This window comes from Oryza brachyantha, chromosome 3, assembly GCF_000231095.2.
Source record: "Oryza brachyantha chromosome 3, ObraRS2, whole genome shotgun sequence".
NCBI lineage: Eukaryota > Viridiplantae > Streptophyta > Magnoliopsida > Poales > Poaceae > Oryza > Oryza brachyantha.
This window is the reverse complement of record NC_023165.2, coordinates 2,935,969-2,955,055: the sequence shown is the minus strand read 5'-3', so window position 1 is coordinate 2,955,055 and position 19,087 is coordinate 2,935,969. Positions and strand designations below refer to the sequence as shown.

Sequence of the window (19,087 nt, the reverse complement as noted above, 5' to 3'; positions counted from 1 at the left end):
AGTTTGGAGGAGGCTGCTGGTGGTGGGGAATGTGGAATTGAGGTGGGGGAGGTAGTCACATGCTAAATTTAGTGCATGGTTGATTTTCTGATTTTTTTCTCATGGAGAAATTTACTAAATTTAGGTCTTTCACATTTGTAGTGTACAAATGGTGGAGCTTGTTAGAGGACAACATAGGTCATGGCCCCCTAGTATATTGGATGAATAGCTAGATATATAGGCTAAGTCATTAAGCCCCTTCATGCACTGGTTATTGCTAGCCTTTTTCGCTCCGATGTTATTGGTTTGATTCCTCCCAAGTCCATTTTTTCCTTTCTTATTTATCTACTATTGTTTGCCCCCTTCCATTTTTTTCTACATGCTACCCTCTAGTATGATAAAACATTTCATTTTATTATACATAATGTCATCAGGTGTGGAAAACATACTTTCCTCATTTTGTTCTACCTATACACTCTAGTGGAGGGATTATTTTTGTTAATAGGTGCCCCTTTCATTTCATGCCGAGACCCACCATGGGTAGTGTAGGGAAATATATGAGTTGTATATATGTTTAAAAAGAATGGTTATGTTATTCCTATAGAAAATAATGATCATTAAAGAGCGGGTGCTTAGCGATCATATTTATTTTTTTAATGAATATATGTGGTATGCTATCAAAGTCTCTTTGTTTTTATTACATATGGTGCTTTCTACCAAAGCAGGGACATCCAAATCCAACATTTGGTCTTAAAAACGAAATGGAATTTTGCCTATTCTTAAATCATGGAATTATTTAGGTAAATGGAAGTGACTTTATAGTGTAATATAGAGAAACAATAAAAAATTATTTGCCATTCATCCACAATAAGGTTTTAAAACACAAACTTCTCTCATATGGACCCATACGAGACATTCTTAAATGTTGAAGTACCCGAGACAATGTATACAACTACTACAAATTAATTCAGGGAGTCAACTTTGGCAAATATTGAGTAAAATCAATAACTCTGAAGCTAGGTAGCATGCTATTGCTAAACATAACACCATTTACTATTAGAGATAGCAACTCATACAAGAAACACTGGTAGGAAACCAAAACCAAAACATATGATCTTTTCTGTAATGGGTCCATGGTGATGCCTTTCACCAAACGTGAACTCAAGACTTTTGCATAGTTTTCGCCCGCCCCCATAAGTTAGGAAGAAATTGGGGAGAAAAGGAGAGAAAAGGAGGGGGTGAGGTGCCCAAGTGCATGTTGTTTCATTTTTGTTCAATGACTGACATATGAGTCTAACATTTTCTTTATATACTCCATCTACTTTATATTATAAAACTTTCTGGGATTGCATAGATTTATCCATATTTCAATGTATATGTTTTGTATAAGTGTCTAGACATATGAATTTAGACAAAACTAGAAAGTCTTATAATATACAATGAAAAGAATAATTGTTATGTAAGCACCATATCAGCCCGAGTCATCCAATTCAACATGCCACCAACGTGGCAACTAAAGGACGCAAAATAAACTCGTGACGAAGGAGATGAGATAAATAGCGCTACTTTTGCAAATGGTACAGAAAAGAAAAGCCCATATACAAAAAACGGCCTGGCCCGGCCCATCCAAAACGGCAACTACCCCCGCCCGCTCCGATCTCCTCCGATCGGCAAGCTCCGCGAGCTCGCAGGCAGCAGACGTGGTGGGACCCACGCAAAGCCGGAAGCGCGATTCGATTGCGCTCCCTCCCCTCGCACCGTCGCACGCACTCCATTTTTTTTTTCTTCTCTTTTTCTTCTTTCTATATATTATATCGCCCCGATTCGCCACCCCAAATCTCATTCCCTTCCCCTCTCTTCACCTTCTATGGGCCGAAAGAAGCGAACCCCAGCAAGCGCAAACCCTACACCTCCCTCGCCCCCGCCTCCGCCTGCGCCTCCGGCGGCCGGCTCAACCCGGGCGGATGGGGATGGGGATGCGGCGGCGGCGGGTGGGGCCGAGGGGGCGGCGGTGCGGGCGGTGTGCGACAGGGCGCTGGGGGCGCTCCAGCGGGGGAACCACGCCAAGGCGCTGCGGCTGATGAAGGATGCGGTGGGGAGGTACGGGGACGGGTCACCGCTGCTGCTCCGCGCGCACGGGACGGTGCTCGCCCGGGCCGCCGCGGCGCTCGACGAGCCCGGGGCGCGCGCGCGGCACCAGCGGGCGGCGCTGGACGCGGCCCAGCGCGCCATCGAGCTCGCGCCGGACTCCATCGAGCTCGCGCACTTCCGCGCCATGCTCTACTACGAGATCGCCTCCGACGCCGTGGGCTACGAGGTGGCCGCCGGCGAGTGCAACCGCGGGCTCCTCATCCAGAACCCGACAGACCCGGCGCCCCACTCCCTCAGGCTGCCCGCGCCGGACGTCGAGCAGGTCCGCGCCGAGCTCAGCAACCTGATGCAGAGGTCCAACATGACGTCAATCTCGATGTGGGTTAAGTCCGTGAACATGGGCTACACTCCTGAGGAGAAGGTTCGGGTTTTCCCTATCCGCCGCGGTGCCGACGACGCTTCTGAGGTCCGTCTCCTACCGGCGGCTCCTGCTCCACGCCGGCCGAATGAGATCAAGAAGGCTAATAAGACCCCTGAAGAGCGGCGCAAGGAGATCGAGGTGCGGCTTGCTGCGATGAGGTTGCTGGAGCAGCAGCAGCACAATGCCTCAACGGCTTCTTCCTCCACCTCGCAATCACAGTCAATGGGGGATGAAGCCCCCTCCTCATCATCTCAGTCATCAGTGTCTGGGCATCGTGCTGACCGGAGGAAGGGTGGGTCCAGGAAGACAACAGCTTCATCCGTGTCTGGTCGCATTGAACAAGTGCGTGAGTTCTGGGGCACATTCCCCATGGATCGGAGGCTTGCGTTCTTAAGCACTAGTGTTTCTGACCTCAAGTCACACTATGCTGCTGCAGTGCATAAGGAGAAAGATGCTGCCAGTGTGGTTTCTGATGTGCTTAATGAGGCAATAAGGTTTGCCACTAGGAGTGGGAAATGGGAGTTTTGGGTATGTGGCCGGTGTGGCGAGCGTTTTGCTGATGCTGAATCACATGTACAGCATGCAATGGACAAACATGTGGATGTGCTGTCCCCTCGATTGATGAATATGGTGCCAGAGGAGATTGATGACGCGTGGGCTGAAAAGCTCACTGGTTCAAGCTGGAGGCCAGTGGATGCTACTGCAGCACTCAAAATTCTCGAGGAAGAACTAACTGAAAATGTTGGCTCAGATAGGGACAAAGATTCAACGTCATCGGATATTTGGAGTATGAAAGATAAATCGGACACATCAGATTCCTCAACCTCACCGCACAATGAGGAGTGTGATAGTTTTGGCATGGTTACAAGGGAAGTTGACAGGAAGTGGCCACTGTCTGATGATGAGGAAAGAACAAAGATTTTAGAGAGGATACATTCATCGTTCAAAATCCTTGTAAAACACAAGAATCTTTCATCGAGGCATCTGAACAGGGTTCTATGTTTTACTATGGAGGAACTCAGGGGAAGGATGCCTTCTGGGTCACTGCCACTTAACCACTCGTTGGATGAGTCACCACTCTGCATTTGCCTGTTGGATTTATCTTCACTGCAGAAGGTGCTTGAATTCGTGCAGGAACTTATGCATGCTAGTGGACTTAACAATAGGAGCTCAGAAAAGGATGAGAAACTAGCTGACCTAGATAGTTTCCCGAAACGTCGGAGCAACTTGGAGAAGGTTATACTTGATTCTGATTCATCATTGCTTATCCTTGATAGCCAAGCGTTTGAAGGGAGGTCTGACCGTGATAATGTTCTGGCTGACCCATTCCTTTCATGGTTATATACTGGACCTTCAGTTGAAGAGCAGCTATTGGACTGGAACCATATGCTTGAGGTGAGGTCAAATCAGTATATGGAGATTCTTCACGAGCTCGATAAAGAGTTCTCAGCATTGCGGAACTGGTGTGAACAGAAGCATGACCAGCTGAGCAATGAGGAGGGGTTGCTTGCTGTGGATAGCCTTTTATGTGAAGAGCAAAGGCGAAGGGATGCTGTAGATCTCTATGAAGGATATGAGGAGCTCCTAAAGAAGCGACAGGAGCTACTGGAGCTCAATGCCGAGGAGTTGTTTAATGGCTGCAGATCTGAGTTAAGTATGATCTCTACCATCTTAAGGGAAGTTAAAACAGCACGCTACGATGAAGCCTTTTCTGGCAGGACCTCGCGCCTGTGTGACTTTTATGGGACTGAGGAAGATGAATGGGGTTTGCATGATTTTGAACATTCAAATGATTCGGTGGTACAGTTGGTTGTTTCAAGACTGAAGGATCAAGTTGCTGTGGAGGTCAGTTCTTCTGGGTTTCAATTTGCTCGCCAAAATTTTTTATCTGTTTCACTTACAGCTTAACACATAACATCAATCTCCCTGTTACTTGTTTCACTTACAGCTTAACACATAACATCAATCTCCCTGTTACTTGTTTCACTTACAGCTTAACAAGATAGATGCTAGGATTATGCGAATTTCAGCTGTGATTGAGCGTCTGAAACTCAAGTTTGGGCCTGCTTCTGTCCTTGATTACCAAACAATTCTCCTACCCCTTTTGAGGTCGTTCTTGCGAGTATGTGTACTGACCTCTTTACACATTCAATTGCTTTATTGCCTCTGTGCATTGCTCATTTCTTAACTATGGTTATTGTGTGCCAACTCAGACCCATTTGGAAGAGCTAGTGGACAAGGATGCTAGGGAGAGATCTGATGCTGCAAGTGAAGCCTTCCTGGCTGAACTTGCTTTGGATGCTAAGAGGAATGCAAAAGTGGGTGACACTAAACAATCCCATGATAGGCCAAAGGACAAGAAGAAAGTGAAGGATTCTCGAAAATCTAAGGATCTTAAGGTATCTTTACTTTTGAGTTTGATTATACGAGTATTCTTATTACTCACAAAGGGGCATTTATTTTATTTCTATGCTACTTCTAAATATTTTCTAGGATTTGAGCTTGAGTGATCAGTACCTCGTCCGTGCAGATAGTGTAGATGAGGAAACATCAGAGCAACCGTAAGTAATGCTTTTACTCTCCATGTGCTGATTAAAATCACACTATCTTAAATGACTCTGTATGCAATGTCGTCGTACATGTTTTCTCAAGTATGCCTGGAATGCCTTCTTTTTCCTGTTCTCTTTTCTGGTGTATCTTCAGTTACTTAATACTGCTAAAGTGCTAATTTAAATCCCAACCAGTACCAAGGATGTTTGGTTAGAAGGAACTCATAACATAACTACATGATCTATGTTCACTTGAATGGTGGTGTCGTGTTGTGTTCACTTGAATGGTGGTGTTGTGTTGTTTTCTTGCTGAATATTTAAATGTGGTTAGCAATTAAACTAACTAGTTGTAAGGAAATTGAGAAACTAGTCAGATAGTTGGCCTTTGAAAGCAAGCTGGGAAACCGATAATAAGTTTTGTGCAGATAATCTTCCCGACATCATGTGAGCACATATTTTGGAGTCTACTTGATCTCAGTTTTTCTATTTGTAAACCTTCTCAACCATGTAAATGTTGCCAATGTTTGTGCGTTTGTTTTGAATACCCTCTTATAGTGCTTCCATCAACATGGCACATTCCTTTCACTATTACAGCTCGTTTAATTGATTAGTGGTTATCAAATATTGATGATTGAATGATCCTTTATTGAGCCCTCACTACTACTTTCCTAGTTTACCCAAGAGTACCAATTGCTTTATTTGTTGTACTGTTTTTCTTTTCCTTTGTATCTTGCACCAACTGCTGCAGTAGCACTTTGTTGTCTAGTTATTTAATCCGTGCATCAATGAACCATGAGAGCTTCAGCCCTTCCTTTGGGAAAGAAGAAACCTAGCATAGTGCCCACGCATTTTGCCTGATCTCGAATAAATATAAGGAAACTACTGAACTTCAAAATGCAAAATATACATCCTCAAGATTACGTAATTGCATATTTTGCATCACATCAGATCAACCAGCATGAAGCAATCCTCAGAGTACATCATCACAATCACCAGCTCCTTAGAAAGGAGCAAAGGGCTATCATTTATCTTGATATGTCAACCAGCATATCATGGTGTATTCTTGCATGCGTACGTCTCTAGTCCTTACATGCGTTTTAGCATTCTCCACTAGGCGGTAATGGACCCGAAAGCATTTTTGGTGTGAGATTCAATGCTTTCAAACCATTGTTTATTACTACATCCGTCCCAAAATACTCGTCTTTCTAGGATCCAAATTTGTCCCAAAATAGTTGTAATCCTAGAGTACTAATTGTCCCATCAATCACTCATTCAAATTTCTCCCTATTCTACCACTAACTACCCACTCACTCCTAATCCTACAATATTTAATAAGGGGTATTATAGTTTTTTCTTCTAAAACCTTAGTATATGGTAAACAACCTAAAAAGACAAGTATTGTGGGACGGAGTATCTGTTATGGGCTTCATTGGAATATACTGCTGAAGTTTCTACATTTCATTAATGTCTGCCTTTTATAGTTATGTGCAGCAGAACTGAATAAGGCAGTAATATAATTGTGAAATGCATCTACCTTTTATTGTCCTATAATACACATGCACACCCATGTGGTGATTCAGGACTTGGGCAAGGAAATTTCAAGATAATATTGGTTGGTCTGTTTGAATTTTTGGAGTTTGAATGAATTTTTAGGTGCATTTAATGGTGATGATAGTACATGTCTGTGGAAAAACAATTCTCCAATACAAGTGTATTCTTTGTCAACATCAATATTAATTTTTGCTTTGGAACTTTCACGTACGTTCTTGTAGTCAAACTATTGTTGATTGCGATGACTTTGTCTGCAGACTTTCATCAAGTGATTATAACTTAAATGATCAAGAAGAATTCAGGCATAGATTACGGCCTGATGAAGCAGATGAAAGAAGGATGGAGGAAACTTTGGAGCACCAAAGATGGATGGAGGAGGAGACAAAGAAGAAGCATTTTGCAGAACAATATGGAAGAACTTCACCAGATTCCAATATTGGGGTGGCTTGTCGTCTGACTGATGTGAGTTTGAACAGGGATCAGGATAAGCATAATTCTGCCCAAAACAACTCTTCACGTACTTATCTTGAAGGCATAAATTTTGGTGATTTTCGGTTTTCTGAAGTTCCTTTGCGGGATGAACATTCTACTTTGAGATTGTGTGATTCTGATCTTCTGCAAAAGATGGAGAATGGATTGGGCTATCTTGATACACGCTCAACCAACAGTGATGTGGACCTTATTAAGTCTACAATGAATGGAGTTGGGAAAAATGTAGAAACTACAAAGCCTACACTGAAAGTGAATGGTGTTGGGAAAGATGCTGAAAATACAAAGCTTCCAGCTATTCCTAGCACCCAAAAGTCTAGGAAAAGTACCAGCCAAGTGCATAAGAAATACATCCAAGGTTGTTGGTCTATCTTGTCCAAATCAGATATTTATTTTAATCCTGTATGTGACTTCAGTTCAAACAATTCTTTATCTATATATTTTTTAATGTGACACCCACTTTTCATGATGAAGATGATGATAATAGGCCATCTATTGGACAATCTGGTTCACCAGTTCCAAGATGGAGCAGTTCTGGTAAAGCAGCAGAGATTGTCAATCACAGTTATCAAGACACAAAACAAAATACGCTACCACTTTTGTCTTCAGATTATTCGCAACGTGTGAATGGGATTCGATCTTCTGGAAGAGAGAATCCAAGTAGTGAGAAAGGTAGCTGTTGTTATCCTTCAATTTTATTCATATAGCCTTGTACTTGTTTATTCATTTTAACTACTGATTATAGAAATTAACGAGTGCATTAACTCCATGTTGTACAAAACTTGATGTTTTAAAGATTTGAGTCACCAGCAACCGAATGGTCCTAGCCTTTTTATTTGAGTCCCCTAGTGGCAAACATCTATTTAATCAAACAAACCGGCAATATGTCACTCTGATATAGGAAATGCTTTATAAAAAGGATCCATTTTTCAAAATGATAACAACAAATTTACTTGGTTATGTTTTAATGCTTGAGTACTGCTAAAGGTCCATGAAATGTTAAAACAGAAAAAAAAATGCATGTCTATTCTTATAGACTTAGAAGTATTTCTTTTCTTATTTATCACTATTGCCATGTCCATGTGTTGGTTCCTCTTTTTTCCTATATTTTCTCTATCCACCTCGTGTCCCTGTGTCCCAAAATATAGCAACTTCTAGCATTCAAAATTTGTCCCAAAATATAACATCTTCACCTACATTCTCATCTCAGCCAATCACAACTTCCCCCATTTAATTTCACCTACTCATACTTAACTCTAAAACTTCTTATATTTTGTACTTCTGTGCACAATTACATGGGATTTGGGGCTCTTTTGAAGAGATTAATGATGAAGAGAATATTAAACGAGGGGTGGTTGGGGTGGGAGGGTGGTTGAGGGGTAAGATCGGGCAACTTGTACTCTAAAATCAATTTATCTGTGGACAAATGGGAGGGGTCCAAATCCCTTATATTCGTGGGCGGAGGAGGGAGTATGTTAGATATTTCATTGTTGATCTTTTGATTTCAGCATTTTTTAAGTTGTTGCTTTAATATCCAGTTGACTGTAGTGCTATCCCATCAACACATCTGTATATTGAGGATGACAAAAGGTTCGAAGAAGAACTGGAGAGAGCTGTGCTTCAAAGCCTTGGTAAACTAAATACTTTTTTTTTTGTTATGCTATTGTTCCATCTTCTCAACATAGTCATATCTTAAAGTGCTGTGGAAATTTCAGTATTTCTTAGCAGCATGGTAAAGTTCATTTCTTGTATATGTTATGTGTCAATTGCTGGAGATGTGTTGTTTTTTATTTTGATTACTCAGAGCAAGCTTTCTCATATGAACTGCTAAGTAGCTTCTTGTGCGCATTTGCATGGTGATGCCTTATTGCTAACATCAATACTAGCTTGTGTAAAATGGTACATATAATTTGCAATGTGGATTCAGGAGAATATACCTTTTTGTCAATATCATCGTAGATATTTGACTATATGTTATGTTATTAGTTGCCATTGAATGAGGATTTACATAATTGCTTCTTTGTGATCAGAATTCTTTTTAGGCGGGTTGGCCCAAGTTATGCCAACCAGATTATGTTAAGATTGAAAGGGAGTGAAATACAAGGATGCAATTACAATGGCAGCAGGGTGCCGAGGGGCCACTCAGCTCCCACCATAGTAGGGGAGATACCCCTAATGTCAATTAGACATGATCACCATAAATTCTAAAGAAGCCTACCATCTTCTAAATCGTTACCTCTTCCCATAGGTCCCAGAACAGCCTCACCGTTGATCTGCATTGTTGGTTGAAAATCCGAGCATTCTGCTCTTTCCAAATCAACCAACAGATCAGAAATCCATAGACAAGCATAATGCTTGCTTAGTTTTTTACTATGATGTTAACTACTCCCTCTGTTTTACAGTATATCGTAAGACTTCTTGCCTTGATTTATCCATTGATCAATGTGTATGGTTTGTATGCATATGTAGATGTATTAGCATCTATTTGAATTTAGGCAAAATCAGAAAGTTTTACATTGTGAAACGGAGGGGTTACTAGATAAGAAACTATGATGATATTGATTCCCTCTAGTCTCATACTCAGTGACAGTTTCTGTTCTCAGTTCAAAAAAATCAAGTTGTTCTAAGGGTACAATCTTTCTACTACTGATATGGCAGGCACTTCTAATGAAAAAGAAGTCTATGGGGCTGGCCTTAAAAATGCTGCTGGTGAATACAATTGTTTCTTGAATGTGATTATCCAGGTAATGGCCCAGATTCGTGATGCTTAGCACTAGTGGTAACCCCCTTAACCCATATTATTCCTTTTCTATGCAGTCATTATGGCATTTAAAGCGGTTTCGAGATGGGTTTCTTAAAAAATCATCGCTGCATAAGCATGTTGGAGATCCTTGTGCTGTCTGTGCGTTGTATGATATCTTCACTGACCTGAGCAAAGCATCCGAGGAGCAAGGGGAAGCTGTTGCACCTACTTCTTTGAGGATCGCTTTGAGCAAATCCTACCCTGACAGCAAATTCTTTCAGGAGGTACAATCTTGTCCTTTAGGGATTTTAGGTACATTCCTGACAGCATTTATTACTCAAAACTCGCCGTGCATCTATAGTAACCCGCTAAATCTTCAACCCTTTATACACTTTACTTGTTGTCTAGAATGCATGCAGTCAATGTTCTGAATCTTTGACCATAGACATACAAAAACACTTAGGCTAGGGACATGTAAATTCGGATGCTAAATTTGCTGTCAAAATTAATTTGCTCAATATATCTTCATGGCAGGGGCAAATGAACGATGCGTCTGAGGTGTTGGAGGTGATCTTTCAGTGCTTGCATAGGTCGTACACTTCTCATACTGACTTGCAAGTTAAATCTCATGAGGTCAATTGTATTGGCTCCTGGGATTGTGCAAGTAGTTCTTGCGTAGCACATGGTCTTTTTGGAATGGACATCTATGAACGAATGAACTGCCAGAGTTGTGGTTTGGAATCCAGACGGCATAAGTACACTTCATTTTTCCACAATATCAATGCTAGTTCACTTCGAACTGCAAAGGTTAGTGTTCCTTGGGTTGGGATCTCATGATATTTATTGATCCTATTGTTTCCTTTCTTTTCTGTGATTTGTGGTGAGTTGGTATTGGGTTTGTTTGTTGTTACTTGTTCCATAATAGCTTTTTTTTTCCAGGATATGTTTCCAGATTATTCATTTGATGATCTTCTGAGGATTGTGATAATGAATGACCATCTGGTTTGTGATCCGGATGGTGGTGGTTGTGGAAAACCAAACCATATTCATCACATTCTTTCTAGCCCCCCTCATGTTTTTACAGTTGGTAAACTTCTTTTTCTCTTCAATATTGTACGGATATCTTCATGCAACTGGTCATTTCAATCCAGGAATATGGAGCTGTAAAAAAATAGTTAAATCTTGCAGAACTCCCTTAAAAATTAGTTCTTCTGTGTTTGTTAGCGCAGTGCTAGGATTTCATGCTCCACTAACAGTCCAACTTGACCATCTTTAACTGAACAGCTGCTATTCAATTGTCTTCCTGTCTGATAACTTCTACATTTGCTATTGTAAATTTTGTGCATGTGGTTGAGTGCAAGTATAAGTTCTCTGCAATAATACTCTATGCTGACGTGACTCTTCGTACTTCTGTTTTTCAAGTTCTGGGGTGGCAGAACAGCAAAGAGAGTGTGGACGACATATCTGGAACTTTGGCTGGTATTTCAACTGAGATAGACGTCAGTACTTTCTACCGTGGTCTAGATCAAGGAAGCAAACATTCTCTGGTGTCAGTGGTACGCCTATGAAGACTCTAAAAATTCTTTCACATTTTTTAATGGATAAAAAGCATGTCATTTTTCTTGGCCATGTCATGTTTGTGTTATACCTAGTGTTGGAACTTGCAAATTGACAGTTTGCAAAATGAGTGGTACCATAAGATTGGATTGTTTTTTGTCTCGCCTTTTGACTGAGCTCACTGTATTAACAATAGTGAATGTGCTACTACCTCCGTTTTAGTTTTATATTATAAGACTTTTTAGCCTTTCATAAATTCATCAATGGATGAATGTATATAATTGATATATATGTCTAGATTCATTAGCATCCATATGAATCTAGTCAAGACTATAAAATCTTACATTATGAAATGGATGGAGTATTAGCCTATTTCAAGTTACACAGTTTGCGCTAGAACAACCCTAACTATTTCTGTGCTAAAGTAGGTACTACTGGAGTTTACTGCAGGCACTAGGCTAATACTGTGGGTACAAAAGGCCTAGCAGTGCTAACCTTTTTTTTCTATTTCAATTAGGTGCAGTGGCCTGGGTGTATCAAATTAGCTCAATATTGTATATTCCATTACATTACCTGACTGCGGCTAGATCCATTCTTCTAAAATACAGAAATCTGTCAAGTGATGCATCTAATACAATCAACTATTTTTATGCATGCAGGTTTGTTACTATGGGCAGCACTACCATTGCTTTGCTTTTGAGGATGGACAGTGGGTCATGTATGATGACCAGACTGTGAAGGTAACAAGATTATAAACCTTCAAAAGTGTACACTCTTCTGATTCTTACTCTAGCTTGCAAGAACTTGGCTCTGTCTCGTGTTCTTACTCCCTTATTTGTGCAGGCTGTTGGTAGTTGGGATGATGTGCTGATTATGTGTAAGAAAGGTCACTTGCAACCTCAGGTGCTCTTCTTTGAAGTTGCGAAGTAATTGTTCTTCAGATAGGCTTTCTTTGTGGTGTTGTGAAGATCATAAATAGATACCAAATTCGTTTTGAGCTGCGGGGGATAAAGGCATAAAGTGGTAATTCAGCAGTTGCACTGATCAATCAGTTTTGTCGTGCCCCGTCATAAATAAACGGTCACATGAGAATACTAGAAATAGAAAGGCCAGTGATCCTTTTGTTTAGGGTTTTTTTTGGAGCTTTGGTATAGTTCTGATCCCTGATCCTGTCAATAAGATTTTGGCGTAGGAGTGGGAAGGTGGTCATCGATCTTGTGCCATATAGAGAACAGAGAATTTCAGAGATTCACAAGTCTCGCTGACTTTGTTTTGAAGCTGATCCGAATGCATCAATGATGTACAGAGTTTTGTTTTCCATGGGAAGGCTATAGGGGTTATGTTCATTAGTTTTGGGAGGAAAAGTGTTCGTAGTGATGCAAAATGGTTGTATTCGTTGAAAAATGTTTGGGAAGGAATATATTATTGGGAGCACGGTGCTTACATTGAAATGTTACAGCAATTCTAGAATCCTAGTAAGGACATGAAAATTGTTTTTGTATGACGGTGGTAAAGCGGACATATAATTTTGTTGCTACTGGGTTTACCCTGGCTGCTTTAGAAACAATACCTGTGAATAATGCCGTCTTCGTCGTTTCTTCGAATTCCACACGCTCATGCGCTCATTATTTCCTTTACTGCTATAAAAACCATCCAAAAGCCTTTAGTGGTAGCAGTGGCATTGAATCTGTCATTACCACCTATTTTTATTGTATTTTTACAATTTATCCTTTTAACTTTGTAATATTAAAAATCAATCAAATCTAGATGATATCTATGTAAAATTAAATTGATAGGGATATTTTTTATATAAAAAAGATGTTTACATATTTCATGAATTTTTTTATTTATTCTAGGAATAACATAATATAATTTTATCCTTTGTAAAACATAGGCATTCAGCTGGTCCTTAGAAAACTAAGCATGAATTCTTCAGATTGCTTTCTTTAGCGCTGGCGGTATCTGCTCCGTAGACTGCAGTTTTTGCCCTTGCCAAAGTCTGCCATGGCCGATCTTTTAACTACATCCTTATCTTTTCGTTTTTCATATAAACAACTTAAACTTTTAATCTTAAATCTATAGTTGATTTTAGGGTTTTATTTTAGTTTGTTTTTCATCATTTGTTTTCTGATTGCTAATAACACGTATGTAGAACTTTTATTCATAATTTTTTTATAAATATCGTTTAGCTTTTTCGAAGAAAAAACCAAACGACGAGAGCCAAATGTCATCGAATGGTATTGTTTATTTTGGCGATGAAGTGAGCATGCCCCGAAACAGAATGACGACGTTACGCTTACGCAGCGGAAGCCAGGCTTCTAATGGGTTGAATGGAAATGGGTTAAATAGGTTGATTTTAATTTGGATTGTGTTTGGTTGGGTGCAAATGGATTGTAACTTTAAATGTTCTGGATTGTATTGGGTTATAGAAACAAATGGATTGGTATGGACTGGATTTAGTTAGGTTATTTTATGTTCTAAATGGATTTAACCCGTGGAGGATAAATGAATCTTTTAATTGGATAGCTAATGGATAAGATAATAGACATACGTGTGGCCCACACGTAGAAATCGATCAAAATTTGTACAAAGTTGCTTTTATACGTAACAGATTATCCCACTAAATTTCAGTCAAATTTAATAAACTTTTATAGTGTGAACACGAGTTTTAAAATTTTAGATCCGAGTTTATACATATCAAATGGTGCATCCATTTTACAAAAGTAGGTTAATCTATTTTAACCAAATGGGTTGGTGCGGGTTGGGCTAAAATTAAAGTTGAATTGGTTTGGATTGGATCCCAATTAAGAATAATTAGTGCGAGTCTACTGGCAGGCTTAAGCGGAGCTCGAGGGTGCGGAATTGCGGGCGGCACACGTACGCCGTGCGGCGCCGCGGCGCCGGTGCCGGCGGCAGCTCCGCGTTATTATGATGGCCTCGTGACTGGATCGAAGGCCTTAATTTCCGGGATCCAATGGGCTCGGCATCTCAAAATGGGCTGCATTCAATTCGGCCTGGTCTTAAAAAACTAAGGCCATTCATTCTCCCCAGACAGACTAGACAACAACATTTCTTCATTTTTTTCCCAGGGAGACTAGAGAAGGAATGCCCCGTTTCAACTGTATAAATCTACATATAAGAAGTATATAAAAATATTTCAAATATAAATATAGTATAGTTATGGTGTAATTATGGTGTAACTGCTGCGTACTTGCACAGTATCATACGGAGTATATAGGACTTGTATGGAAATATGTAACTAACAAAAGGAGCAACCTTGTCCGTTTCAACTGTATAGATATACATATAAGAAGTATATAAAATATTTCAAATATTAATATATTATAGTTATGGTGTAATTATGGTGTAACTGCAGCGTACTTGCGCACTAACATACGGAGTATATAAGACTTGTATGTAAGTATGTAACTAACAAAAGGACTAAAGGAGCAACCTTGTTTGTTAGCTACCAGCAACCACACGAGTTTTTTTTTTTTTTTTGCTGCGATTTTTCCTGGACAAGTCTTGGAACAGATCCAAGCAAAAAAATCGAAAGTTTTGTATCAAGAAACCGTTCACAAGAAATTTAGCAAGACCGCTAATATATGTGGTTATCTGGTCTAATGTCTGGATAACTGTTTGAACGGGATAACTGACCCAGTATTTATGTTTTCTGATACGAGGAAAATAATTTAACTTGTAACCTAGTTCCCCTTTGGTCAAAAATATTTGTCATCAATTCCGACAACCGATAATTTTTCAAATGATTAATTTAAATGCAATACAAATGACACACATAGATTTTTTTTTGAAAATTAATATTATAATATCATAAACTTAGTATATTTTATAAATTTATTATAACACAAAATTACTTATCAAAATATTAGAAACTTACCAAATCTTATCCTAAGCTGTAAATATTTTTAACTAGAGTGGGCAGTTAGTATAAACATGCCATACTGTTAAACCCCTTTTTTTTTTCTATTCAGGCCTTGTTTAGTTCGTAAAATTTTTTTTCTAAAAACATCACATCAAAATTTTGGACACCTAAATAAGGCATTAAACATAGATGAACCAAAAAACTAATTGCACGGCTACGGAAGAAATCTTGAGACGAATCTTTTGAGCCTAATTAGTCCATGATTAGCCATAAGTGCTACAGTAACCAATATATGCTAATGATGGATTAATTATGCTTAAAAGATTTGTCTCGTGGTTTTTAGGCTAGCCGTAAAATTCGTTTTTTTTATTTGTGTCCGAAAACCCCTTCCGATATACAGTCAAACGTTTGACGTGATGTTTTGCTAAAAAATTTTGGCAACTAAACACCACCTCAGCCTGTTGGGATTACTGGCTTATTACAGAGGCATTTCGTCACGTCAAACGTCGACACAACTTGTTTTGGTCAACCAAAATCAGTCGAACTGAAACAGAAAAACACAACTTACAGTTAATTAGGCATGTGCACATTTCTGCAGTGGCTGAAATGTGATGGTGCCAGATAGACTGCCACTGTGCACCAGTCAGCTACTAGATCTCGTTCTGACTAACCCATTATATACCATATAAATGACTTATTTAGGGAGCTGTAGATTCAGAGAATAAGAATATAGAAAAGCTTCTTAACTCAGCTTCTCCAGCTTCTGGATTCTTAGTTTATTTCTGAGTATACAGATTCTCAGAAGATGTGAACCGTTTGAGAGTTTTTTGTAGAAGCAGTTTTTGAAAAAAACTATAGCCAAAAGAAACTTCCTCAATCAGACCCAAAACCAATACCCTAAAGAAATCCTATAAAACCAAATGCCATTTACACATGCCATGCCATGAACACTAAAATAAAAGAGATCTATGCAAGCCCAGAGAGGCAGTGCGAGGCTGCGAGCAGAGTACTACTAGTACTACTACCACTGTAAGAGCAAGTTCAACGCCGGTATAGCCAGCTATTGGCTTTAAATTATTTATAGTTAATTTAATAATTAATTTATATAATAATTACTTATAAACATATACTATATTATTAATATACGGTCTCATATATCATACACACATTGTGTCTTGCAGTCCGAGCTGCAGCTCACTTATAATCTGTGGCTCGTTACTCTTCTCCTTTTTCTCTTATCTTCTTAAAATATATTTATAGTTGGTTTATAATCTACTATGGTACCTTGTCTAATGAAGCCCCATTTAAACACCAACTAATACAAGCCAAAGCTGGCGACCAAGGGAGCAAATACTGGTACTAATACATCTCGAGATCCGGATCCGTACGGTGCGCCTCGCTATCTCGCATTAACGTTGCAACCGATCGAAGATAGCTATCAATGTCTCCTGTGTTGTGTGTATGCACCGCACCTTCTTGTTGCTTGAAGCACAAACAATGAGACATCATCGCCTTGTTTAATTCCATGCCTTGCTTGCTTCCTCCGCTCGCCGTGCCGTCGCCGCGCGCGCACCGACGCAACCGCCACCGCCCACTCGCATCCGAGGAGATGCAGCACACTGCACACATACGCTGATATGCAATGGTTCGCACCGGATATCCGGCGTCATCTATTTGTTGTTAAAGGAAAATATCAAACAACCTATATATAAATAAATAAATAATATGAATAATAATTATATATATATGTATATATATATATATGTTTTTAGCGATTTAAAAGAAAACACTGAAAAATATATTACAATGGGAAAAAATCTTAAAAATTTTAGATTGAAGATTGTAATAAAACTGCTCAGGCAACTGTGCATAACAAGAGCCCGTATAGAATTTTCTTTCAAAGGGTTTTATATTTAGATATAACCGTAAGCATAGTTATTAGAATCGATCTCACGAGGACACCACCACTAAGAATGTCACACCAACAAAAACTTTGGACCATTCATTCACTTTGACATTCATGCAATTACGCTAACTTGCCCTTATTCCTTTTTAGTTTTACTTATCTATAACTCACTTTGCTCTAGCCCACCTCGTCTGTTGCCAAACTCTTGTCTATCTTTGCATGTAGCGTCGTGATCTAATCCATCATCAAAAGTTAGTCTAGTGGACCTCACGGCCCGCTAGATCAATCTCCTTATCCTTCCCATGCATGTCAATGACAAAAGCTCGTGTCTTGTAACTCTTCATTTCCGATAACTTCCTTCACACCCTTATCTCTTAATTTGTTACGATTTCAGGTCTCCATTGTCCACTGACTTGGCTTCGACCACGTAACCCTAGTCCCAGCCCCACCTATTTCTCTTCCCACCATCTATTTCTCTTCCCATTGTCGGACCGCTGAGGCACTGACTCACACGGTCATTTTCGTAAGATTAGGATTTTTGTTATTCACTCCCACTGTCATCAATCGTTATAATTATCATGGTTCGCTAAAAATTACGGTAGGAGAAGCTCGATATAAATATTGATATTGATAGAGCAATACATAATCTAAAAAACCCTCTCGGCGCGGACCCACTGTCTCAAAATTGGCAGCGGTACGTGTTGAGGAGCTAGCTGTACGTTGTACTTGGCCGTATCATTTAATTTTACCCTTACCACTCATTTCCAATTGGATGGCACGATGAAAGTTAAAAAAAATGCTTGTTATCCAATTGGATAGGAACTTAGGATCCGCCTTTCCATTAATTTTCTGCAGTTTTTTGGGGCTATCTTTTTGTCTGGGATTATAATGCAGTAGGAGTAGGATCGAAGGGAGCTCCGTTTCCATTGGTGCTCATGACGGTGTACCATGATCTGCCTGCCTCTTCGCTTGTACTAGGTGTATGTACCATACGTGTACTTGACCGCACACGCAGAAAACAAATTGGAAAAAAAAACTGTACATGTTCTATACGTACGTAGTACTGCATGCGTGGCATTCGCCGTGCACTTTTGATGATTGATCCAGCCATGTAGTACTCCCTTTCCCAAATTGTAATTATTTTTTAATTTACAGCTTATACTCCCTCCGTTCCACAAAAATATATTTTTACACTTTTTATATTTGTCTTATTTAACTTTTTATGATTAATATTTTATTGTTGTTAGATGATAAAATCTTTATGTGTTATTTTTTATTATTTTATAATTTTTTTAAATAAGATGAACCGTCAAACATTAAACACAAAAAATATCATATTGAGACGTGGGTAATAGTAAATTATAAATATTTATGGTATAGTATTATTTAATTCAGTCACCTACATTATCACCGTTGTTCATTCTTTATTTATTAAATGATAATGTAGTATTTTCTTCTTGATGTTAATCCATTGTAGTACTAAATAACACCGAAACATCTGCATTTTGGATGTTAATCCATTGTAGGATTCAAAGAGAGAAAGGAGGGAAAAAAAAAAAAGCTATAGCCCCTGAATCCTGATGCAGTCGAAAATCTGCCAAGACCTAAAAAGAAAAAGGTTGGTTGGCGCCGACAGACGCGGCAGCAGTACCGGCAGCAGCCACCACGCGGACCGGCGCAACGCCAGCCGAGACGACGAGGAGCACGCGAGATGAATTACACCTACAAGCAGGTTGCCATCCATGATCCATCCACACTTGTCACTGGATATCCCAGTGACACCATCAGTATGCTGAGCACCACGCATGTGAACGTGAATGTCCAAGCTGCAAAGGCACCGATGCAATGCGACGCCGGCGACCCGGGTTCTGACCCACATGCTTAGCTGCGTAATGTGCAGAAGCTAAACAACGCAGCT

At 39.7% G+C, this 19,087-nt stretch overlaps 1 protein-coding gene across 1 annotated transcript; it reads left to right on the top strand.

Annotated features, from left to right (window-relative positions):
• The first annotated feature begins 1,837 nt into the window (after positions 1–1,837).
• Positions 1,838–12,831, top strand: LOC102718817. The gene is made up of 14 exons (XM_040521695.1): positions 1,838–4,336; positions 4,485–4,613; positions 4,705–4,890; positions 4,985–5,052; positions 6,849–7,438; positions 7,555–7,752; positions 8,619–8,711; positions 9,739–9,824; positions 9,898–10,107; positions 10,358–10,630; positions 10,763–10,910; positions 11,246–11,379; positions 12,040–12,120; positions 12,224–12,831. The coding sequence occupies exons 1-14, from the start codon at positions 1,847–1,849 to the stop codon at positions 12,308–12,310; spliced, it is 4,773 nt and encodes a 1,590-aa protein (XP_040377629.1). The 5' UTR covers positions 1,838–1,846; the 3' UTR covers positions 12,311–12,831.
• Positions 12,832–19,087: the final 6,256 nt, after the last annotated feature.

Bases quoted from the DNA above. Each gene is read 5' to 3' on its own strand.
- LOC102718817 (XM_040521695.1), top strand. From the start codon at position 1,847: ATGGGCCGAAAGAAGCGAACCCCAGCAAGCGCAAACCCTACACCTCCC. The intron at 7,439-7,554 runs GTTGTTGGTCTA...TTCATGATGAAG, and splicing joins GCATAAGAAATACATCCAAG to ATGATGATAATAGGCCATCT. The intron at 9,825-9,897 runs GTAATGGCCCAG...TTTTCTATGCAG, and splicing joins TCTTGAATGTGATTATCCAG to TCATTATGGCATTTAAAGCG.